Genomic DNA, 9,598 nt, shown 5'->3' on the forward strand with positions numbered 1-9,598 from the left:
GTGTATGGGATGAAATGGTGCCCACCTGCCCACCTGCCCTGCCTGCTGTCAAGGCCTGCCCAGGGAGAGGCAAGCCGGGCCTGTGGGGGCCTGGGGGGGCTTTAGGCTGGAGTAGTTGGGCTTGTGGGTGAACTATCAGGAGTCTACACTGCTGGGTGAACCAGTAATGGGAGTGGAGAGGAGCAAGTGAGGGAGGAAAGCCTCACTTTGGAGTCTGGGGAGCCTATGGGATTGAGAAGGGTTTGGCAGACATGAAGGGTTTGGCTGCGGAAGACCTTTGGCCAGGTGTTACCTCTCCTCAGAGGGAACTGCCATGTTCTGTTGGCCAGCTGGCTCCTGCCTCTAGAACCATGGACAAAACCAAACCCATGTCCATAGGGACACCAAGGCTTCTTTCCTTTACCACCAGCATTTTTGGTGAGACTTGTAGGAGCTCAGATATGCTCATGGCTTCCTCCAAAACAGGATCAGTGGAGTTGAAATGTCTAGGGAAATACTGAGGTGATTCTGCAGTGAGAAGGGTTTTAGCCTCAATTACTTTCTCTTGCCCAGGGGTTTCCTCAGACTTTCCCCTGGCTCCCTCTGAAGCCCCATGCCCCTGCGTGCAGCCAGCTGAAGCCCAGCTTCACCAGCCTTTCAAGGCAGTTGTGTGGGCACTGGGGTGAGTGCCAGGCTGAGGAGGAAGCACAGCTCCTGCTTCACAGAGGGAAGTGAGAAACTGCTCTGGAAAGTCAAAGACAGGCAACATCCCCACCCCCCAAATAAAAGACTTTCCCCAGTCCTTGTCCTAATGGCCAGCTCCTGGCATGGCTCTGGGGAAAGGTAAGTGGCCAGGCTTGGCTGGTTCCTGGCCATGAAGGTGGCCATGGATAGGGAATGTGCTGATAAAGCCACTGCCAGGGAAGCCTCTTCAACTCAAATCCCTGCTGTACCCCAAGGACCTCTCATGGTGGAGACCCCTAAAGCCAGGAAAATGGGGACCCCAATCACACCTCTGAGCATGCATTGACAATGTATTCACTTTATTCTTTAATTTTCACTGCCATATTGTTAATCTCTATTCCCTTGGCTTTCCATGCAGACAAAATGGACAACCTCTGCCCTGTATGTAAGGATGGAGAAGCGCACAGAGCAGGTTACAGATCCCTCCTGGGCAGACTGGGCAGAAGGGGACCCCTGCCCCACCACAGCTGGCAGTGGGGCAGACATGATGCAGGGAAGACACCTCACATGCCATAACAGAGAGGAGATCCAAGGGGCACTCACTGGTTGAGGAACACAGTATGGATCCAATTGCCACTCTGCGTGCTGCAAATGCCAGGGGGATCCAGTACAGGGAGATGTCCATAGGGCTTAAGCTCCAACAGAAATGAGAACAGAAGTCCTTATCTAAGTAAAGAGGAGTTTTTTCAATAGGATTTGTATGGGTGTTTCTTTTTCAAATTCCCAGATCATCTGGGGTGGGCATTGCATCCACAGGACTGGGCTGCTGCTGACACTGGGAAGGAAGTGGAGGTGGTTCCTGACAGTTCTGCTCCATTTCTGTATCACCCCCATCTCCCCTGAAACAGGTTGCTCTGTCTCCCAGAAGCAGTCCTCTAGTGACCAATCTAGTCCTTCTAGTGACAAAACATCTCCCAAGCTGGCTTCGGCTCTTTTCCCCGCTCCAGATACACAAAGGTTGTTTGAAGTTACTTCACAGGGTTGGGTGCAGAGCATGGATGAGGAGATGAGGATGAGGAGATGTCTGATCCATGCCGTGGCAGTAGCTCCTCTGCAAAGGGCAGCATGGCTGGTGTGGGTGGCTGGGACACCAGCCTTTGAGCTCCCAGTTTCTGCCACAGGTGTCTGGAGCCCCAGGAGACAGTCACTGGGCACGTGGACCACCTCATCCACCATCCTCAGCCCCAAGGCTGAGATGGGGATCCATCCCACCCTGGATCATGCAGAGCCTCAGTCAGATGAGGGTTCACCTCTGCCAGTCTGTTAAGATCTGTGAGAGGAATTGTGGTGAGTAATTTTGGCCTTGGCACCTGTGGCAGTGCCTGTGGTTGCCCTTATGGGACAGATGCCATGAGTCTGGCAGTATTGCAGAAAGGGGAGAACAGAGGTGGTCCCCCTTCAACAGTAGCATCTGTCCTGCGGTCCCAGAGAGAACTCAGGCTTGGGCAGGGAGTCACCTTCCCATCACCAGGGGAATATCCCCTCCACACAGTGCCTCCAGCTGACCCTACTGGGAATATGGCACTTGGTGGCCCATTAGCACCTGGTGTCAGTGCCCCCACACCTTGCTTGTCCAGCTCTGTTCAGTGTCTAAAACCTCCTGGACGAGGAAGCCACCTCATCTAAGGAAGAGCTGACCCAGAGATGGTGCTTCATGTAAAAAAACCCTCAAAGCACTTCTAAGTGACTAATCACCTTCTCCAGGGGCTCCTCACCCAGCCCAGAGTCTCTGTTCAGCCAGTGGGCATCAGCTGCTATAATTACTCAGAATCAGCAATCCCACACTAACGAGTTCATTTCCCAAACAGAGCCCTTCCCGTGCCATAAAGCCACTTACAGGCGGGTGAAGAAACTCACCTACGGGGAAATGCCTGGGATCAGCAGTGCCGGCCAGCTCTGGCGCACAGGCAAAGCCTCGAGGACACTGTCATACATTAAGTCATCCTGCCTACGCTCATATCACTCCCTGACTGCTTTTGTGCAGTGTGGAAGCATCCATCCCAAGTGACACACGGTATTTCTGCAGCGACAGTGAGCTGGAGTGACGGTTGTCTGGGGCTGTAATGACACATTCAGGGAGCTCCTCTGGACTAGCTGCCTCCACTGCCTGCCTCTGGTCCTCCCTAACTTCAGGGACTACAGGTCAGAGCAAGGACAGATTTTTTCCCCTCTTCACTGCTTGGGAAGATGAACTTTTTTCCTACCCCCAGGGTTGTGGAGGGGTTCCCATGAATGCCAGTGGATGCCTGCCACCATGTGAGAGAGCCCAGAGGGTGGGAAGACCTGAGTATCACAGAGTGCAGAAGAGAGGGTGGCAGCACTGCAAATGGAGTAGATGCCGAGTGTGTCTTGCTTCGTATGGCCTGAGGTGTCCTTTTATTGAGGTCAGCAAAAATTAAGCTACTGCTGTGTGGGATTTGGTCCTAAAGTAACTCCCTGCTTCCATTTCCCCTGCAGTTTCTGGTGTTCCAGCCCCATGTTCCCAGCAATTACCCATCCAGCAGGAGACCTGTCCAGGCACAATGGCTACCTTGGAAATGGCACAGCAGTCCCTGCCACACTCCATCCTCACAGGCTGTGTCCCTGCCACCTTCCAATGGCTCAGCCATGGCAGCTGTCAACAGTTCATTGTAACTCAGCATGATCCACTTTGGCTTCTGCCAGCATTTACAGGTGTAACTTGGGACTCAGCGCAAAAATGACAGTCATCTTAAAAGGCTGATCTTAGTCCTCACAGGGCTCAAAGGCATGGAAGGCTTCACTTGTCCCGGGAACATACAGTCAGTGTCCACAGGGATTGGCCAGAGCACTCCAGCTGCATTGCCCTTGCCCTCAGACTGTCTCCTCTCTGGCACAGTTCTGGGTGGTTTTGGTGGTGACCAGCGCTGTGGCGCCCAGCTCAGTGGCGGGCAGCGGGAAGCTGTGGCTGCATTCCTCAGGCCGGGGGTACACGGCGGAGAGCAGAACGATGTCACCATCAGCATCGCCCTGGCAGCACGGCCCCTGCTTTGCCCTGGCTTTCCTGGGTGGCCCCAGCATCTTCAGGCTCCCAGCAAGATGCAGGCATGGGGCTGGGTTCAGGGCTCCATCTCCCTCTGGCCTGGCAGGGTCCTGGCTGGGCAGGGGGCTGGCGGTCTCTATGTTTTCTGGGAAGGGACAAGAAAAGGGGTTACTGGGCTCTTGGAGTGGGGTCAGGCAGGTCCCAGGGAGATGGTGCTGTCCCTAGGGGAGAAGATGGATCTGGAACAGGAGGAGTCTGCAAGGTTCCCACATCTCTTGCTGCAGAATTTCTCCTGCTCATGGGCTTTCCCCCACTAAAAGGCAAGAGGGAAGGGCCGAAACTTGCACTTCCACTTCGAGTCCTCTCTCTCAACCCTGCTGGCAGCAGAGGAGCCCAGCCCATGGCAGCTTGCCCTCCCCGACTGCCTCCCACTTAAAAATAGACTTGTTTACACACTTTGAACGCAGGCGTGTGCCTCCAGCCCCAAGCCTCCTGCCACTTCCCACACATCCAGTGCCGCAGTGCTGGGCCTGCTGTGGTGCAGCCTTGGGGGACACGGGGGATATGGGCCAGGGTATGCAACAGGAGACTGAGCAGCGCCTCTAACACTCTCCATAGTGGCCAGATCTCTCTCACTGCTGGATTTCTCCCTTCTCTTTTGATTTTCGTATTTTTCCTAGGCATGTGCGTCACGGGCTGTCGCAGAGCACAAAGGCCCCGGGTAATGTCCCCCTGCTCTGAGTCACCATCCGGCAGTGCCAGAAGGGTGCAGGCAAGCCCGGGCACAAGGACCAGCTGCCCCACTGTGGACACCCCCCAGGTTGTAGGGCAGTGGTGAGTGCCAGTATCCCTATGTGGCAGCCCCTCTTGGGGGTCCTGGGCAGCCATACCCCCTCCTTGGGATTGGGGAGGGGTGAAGCCAGGCAAGACCACTTTGGAGAAGATTGTTCAAGACTGAATCAGTGCCAGTGCAGGGGCTGCCAACGGAGGAAAGAGCCACCCCAACAAAATGGGCCATCATGGAGCACTGTGGCCTTACTCTCCTGGAAGTACCCTGCTAGGAAAGGCTCAGCCCCATTCCTTGAATGCTAGCCCTAATTTTGATGCACCAGATAACCCTGTGCAGTGCTGCAGTGTACTGTCAAAGGGGCTGGCCTGGACATCCCACTGGGATCCTTGGGATGCATGTTGGAGAATGCTGGGCATCTCAAGCACAAAAAGCAAGCTGGGTGGTCCACATGGGACCCCCACTGCAGTGCCACAGGGAGAGGCTGCCTCTGGAGCCAACCCCAGGTATCCACCACAGCCCCCACTACTCCCTCTCCATCCACGTTCCTCTGGCTAGTGGGGGAGAGGGCTCTCACCAGTGACCTCACAGAGCTCCTACTTACCAGTGCCCCATAGGTGTCCCCTGTGGAGAGGGCATGGTGCCAGGGGGTGCTTTAAGCAAACAAAGGCACAGGGAGATCCAGCAAAGGGAGGGATGGCTCAGCAGGGTTGCACTGGCAGTCAGGTACAAGCATAGGTTCCCAGGGAATGCGGGACACTGTCACTCAGGCAGTGATTCAGATGCCCCAAAATGCCATGGGATGCCTGTGGAGCTTATGTTTAGGTGGAGGAGCTAGCCTGGGCTTTGCCTCAGTGGAGCCAGCAGTAAGTGATCCCACCTACCCCAGGGTCCTCGGGGTGTTGTGAGAGGGAGAGGAAGAGGAACAGGTCTCCTACCTTTGTCCTCTTCATCTGCTGCCTTCCTCTTTCTCTTCTGCTTTCCTTCCTTACAGGCCAGGAAGACACAGAAGGCAGCCAGAACCAGGATGAGCCCCACCAGCACCGGGACCCCGAAGATCAGGAGGGTGCTGCTCAGAGTGGGTGCCAGGGTAGGCTCTGCTGTGGGGTGAGATGCCGGCAGTGTCAGGAGGGGCAAAGCTGAAGGAGGAAGGAGGGCAGCAGCATTTTTCACCTGGCTGGCTGGCCTGCCAGCTGCGGTCACAGGGAAGCAGTGTGGCACTTAACTGTGACCCACCTGCCACCAGCAACAAAATATCCCCCTGCTTGATGAGATTGCTAGGGTGGATCATCCAACTTCTCCCTACACCATGTTCCTCTCACTGGAACTTGCTAACCTCTTCCCCTCTGCTTTAGGTGAAGGTGGGGCTCCATCCTGCATTGCCACCTCCATGGCCATCCTCAGGAGAAGGTGCCTTCCACCTGCCCACCCCTGGGGTGCCCCCAGCCTCCTTGGCCCACCACCACCCCGCCCTGGGGAGCTCAGATTGCAGCTGCCCTTGTCCTCTTACTTGTGTTTTCCTGGAACAGGTCGGAGCACTTGATGCACGACTTGGTCAGGGCGTCGAAGCACTCGTAGGAGAGGCAGGAGGGGGCAATGGCAGCTTTTCCTGATAAGGACATGGCAGAGTGGGAGCGAGAGCCCAGCTCTTGCATGGCGTAGCAGTGACAGGGCCGCCGGAGTGTGAAATCGCAGCGCCCCAGGCCCTGTGGCAGAGGGAGATACAGTCTGTCAAGCTGCGTCGTCTCCCTTGGGGCTCGCAATCGCTGCGCTTGGCCTGGGGCGGATCTTCACCAGGGAGGAGGAGAGCAAGCAACCAAGCCCTACCCCTGCCTGCCTGTGCAATGTGCCCTCAAACTACCCCTCTCCTCCAAAATATGCTGCCGAAATCCCCGCTGCCCCCTGTGTGCCTGAGCCTCGTACCCAGGGGTATTGTGTCCCAGCCTGACCTCCTTGATCCTCCCTCCTCCCCTGCCCACCTGCGTGCTGCCCCCAGCCCAGGCATGTCCCCCACTCTGCCCCCTCCCTTGCTTATACTGAAAAGCCCCCTCCAGTGTCTACAGGAGACTTTCCTTTGCACAGATATATTTACAAGACTCCATCCCAGGCGCACAGATCTGGCTTGGATTGAAAATGCAAAGGACCAGAGGAGAAAAGAGTGAAAGGGCACTGATGTTTCCCCTTTTAAAAGCTCCCACTGCCCCAAGGACACATCCTGCCAGTGACTGCTCTGCAATCAGGCCAGCTGTTGTATGTTCTCCACCCCTACTGATGGTGCTTTCCATCACCTTGCTCTCTCCATCCTCTCCAACGCAGACCTAGATCCATGGCTCCTCAGCCATTCTCATTCTCTAGGGTTCAAATCTGGTTCTGCTCAGTAAATGTGCAGGGCATGGGCAAAGCAGGTCACACCAAGCAAGCCTGGTTCTCAAACCATTGGAAGGGACTAAAAAAACCCTTTCATATTCTCGGGTATTCCTGATCAGGAACAGGTGAACTGTTCTGCCACCAACACCCACACATCAAAGCCTGATCCTTGAGACCCAAAGAGATGGATTTAAGTGCTGTAGGTGGATCTCTTCCATTCCTACTGAACAAAAGTCACAAACTCTTTTTCTTCACTCCATAGGAAAGAAAGAGGCCAGCCAGAGTTGTTTGCTGGCTCTCAGCTGAGGGAAGCAACACTGGTGACCTGCCTTACCCAGGAGATCCCTAGTAGGGTTTTACTGCTGGAGTCATGTCCTTCCAGCAGCTACAGCATCTGGACTCCTAGTAAGGCCTCTACTGCCCATGGTCCTGGATCAAGGCTGGGAGGGGAGAAGGAAAAATCTAAAGGGTGCTCTGGCTCAAGGTAACTGTTGGACAAGCTGAGCCCACAGGCTCCACATCCCACCTCCTGAAGTTCTGAGCAGGATGCAGTCACCAGCTCCCCATGCTAGATCTCAGCCCAAGTGCAGTTCTTTGGTACCCTGTGCCCTGCAGGGGAGGAGCTGCCCTACAGCACATCTCCCTCCCTGCCACTGGCATTTCCAGGGCATAGTTTGCATCATAGCAATGTCAAAGCAGCTCCAACAGAGTCTCAGCCCCACCATGGGCACTGTAGGGCTCCAGGCAAGCCAAAGTCCCAAAAAAAAAAACCCTGGTCACTGCCCACCAGTTCTAAACCTGCCATGATTCCACTTCTAGTCAGTGTGCCCAGGTGCTTGATCCCTCACCCCTGTGCCATGCCAGCAGGAATGGCTGCCAGAGGAGCTGTGAGAGGCTGGCCACTCTTGTGCCTGTGGCTCAGTTATTCCCACTCCATCTTAGCCAAAATAAAACTCCCCAGTCGAGTGGGGGCATGCCAAGCACTTCCCTCTCTCAGCAGAGCCCTGAGGCACAAAGGGCACAGAGAGCTCAGCAGCCTCTGCCTCGATGCTTGCTGTGAGCAGGCTCTGCCCTGCTTGTACCTGCTGGGGGAGCTGGGTCAAGCAGCAGCACATCTCTCCATATCCCACTGCAGCTGACCCTCTGCCTCCCACACACCCCAGGTGAGGGCCAGGGCTGGGCTGCAGGCATGGGAGTTGGAGAGTCAAGTGTCCAGCAGTGCAAAGGGATGGAAAGCTGTGATGCAGAGCCATGACCCACAGCAGGGGGGAAAATAAAAGCCAAGGCTCACTCCAGTCCACATCTGAGCTCCACAGTGGAGAGACCTGGCAAGGAGAGGGCACCTGGAATCTTCACTGTCCCCAGTAGGCAGCTCTCAGAAGTGCAAGTTAGGGTCCAGGGCAAAAAAAAATACCTTGCCTTGTGGGCTGGTGGGGCTGAGGACATGCATGTAGGCAGAGGATCCCCACCAAACTTCTGGTGCTCTGTCAGGATACCTATCCCCAAACCACCTCCCTGCTCCAAAGGCTTTGCTGTTCCTCTTGCCCTGGGGTGTTTCCATCAGCTAGTCTCCTTTTCCCAGAGGTATGCTTCTCCATCATCCCGGTTTTCCTCACCTCTCAAATGCCCCCACTGTACTTCCCCCATGTCAATCATCTCTCAGGGACCCTCAGCCCCCATTTCTGTGGGTACCACCACAGGACTGTCACCGTGTTCCCCTTCCTCCTGTCTCTCCTCCCTGCTTGGCTTGAAGTGCGGGGTGAGAAGTGGTTCCCAGCATCTGCTGTACCACACTTACAGATTAACTCTGTGAGCCCAGTCAAACATGCACGCTGGGGAAAGCCCAAACCAAGTAACCTACACAGCGCTTTCAACATGGAGGGCAAGATTTACATCAAAGCTCAGGAGCCGACAGATCCCATTTCAGGACACAGAAAAAAAACTTGAAGTTTCAAACTCATGGTGAGGAGCCCAGGGATGGCAGCTGTCATGCCCTCCTGTGAATGAAGCGCTCCCAGGTCCTGTTACATGGAAGGAGGTTGCAGCCGCATTGCTGCCACTGACGGTACCCTATTCCCTCCCATTTTCTCATCCCTCTTTATCAGGCTCTACAGGTCTTCCCTGCCCTGCCCTCTCCTGGCTTGTCACCAGGAGGACCTGGGCCAAGAAGATATGTTTGAAATTACACATGATAATGCTTACTCAAGGAGAAAACCAGTGCTGAGTACCCCAGCATCATGTGGGCCTCCCCATGAGCATGGCCTGAGTTCTGGGCATCAGTTGTCCCCCTTTTTGTCTCCCCCATCTTTGCCTCCCCTACCCTTCATAACTGTGGTTGATCGCTTTTGGAATAGCAAAAGTTAAAGCTTGGTGAGTAGTTTGAGCTGTTTGCATCTCAGAGCTGAATACGCTTGATAATCGCACAAATGCATAATTAAAGAGCAGAAAAAATGACTCACTGGATAAGGAAATGCGCTTTTCTTATCTTCTCTGCAGAGAAATGAAAACCCCAGGAACCTGGGTCTCTGGCTAAATCCTTTTATTAAACAAATAAACCAGAAAAGATATCAAATGAGCGATTCAAGAATTATGTCTTCATCTCAGAGTCAGACAGTTTGATTTCCAGTGCCGTTTGCTCCCATCCCACACCTGGAGGGCTGCCTGTGGCTGAGGTCACCTGAGATCCCTGGGACAGGTGGGGGACAGGGCAGGGCTGGTGC

General features: G+C 54.9%; 1 protein-coding gene across 1 annotated transcript; it reads right to left on the minus strand.

Annotated features, from left to right (window-relative positions):
* Nucleotides 1-1,003: 1,003 nt before the first annotated feature.
* TNFRSF13C (TNF receptor superfamily member 13C) lies at nucleotides 1,004-6,444 on the minus strand. Its single transcript, XM_005488750.3, has 3 exons — nucleotides 6,022-6,444; nucleotides 5,450-5,611; nucleotides 1,004-3,869 (listed from the first exon to the last, which is right to left on the minus strand). Exons 1-3 carry the CDS (start codon nucleotides 6,164-6,166, stop codon nucleotides 3,556-3,558), a joined length of 621 nt encoding a protein of 206 aa, XP_005488807.1. The 5' UTR covers nucleotides 6,167-6,444; the 3' UTR covers nucleotides 1,004-3,555.
* Nucleotides 6,445-9,598: the final 3,154 nt, after the last annotated feature.

This window comes from Zonotrichia albicollis, chromosome 4 (genome assembly GCF_047830755.1).
Source record: "Zonotrichia albicollis isolate bZonAlb1 chromosome 4, bZonAlb1.hap1, whole genome shotgun sequence".
Lineage (NCBI taxonomy): Eukaryota > Metazoa > Chordata > Aves > Passeriformes > Passerellidae > Zonotrichia > Zonotrichia albicollis.

What these genes read in the sequence shown, in the direction of transcription:
- TNFRSF13C (XM_005488750.3), bottom strand. Translation starts at nt 6,166, where the DNA reads ATGCAAGAGCTGGGCTCTCGCTCCCACTCTGCCATGTCCTTATCAGGA. An exon ending in CCTGTTCCAGGAAAACACAA is followed by an intron (nt 5,612 to 6,021) that starts GTAAGAGGACAA and finishes CTCACCCCACAG; the next exon opens with CAGAGCCTACCCTGGCACCC. An exon ending in AGCAGATGAAGAGGACAAAG is followed by an intron (nt 3,870 to 5,449) that starts GTAGGAGACCTG and finishes GTCCCTTCCCAG; the next exon opens with AAAACATAGAGACCGCCAGC.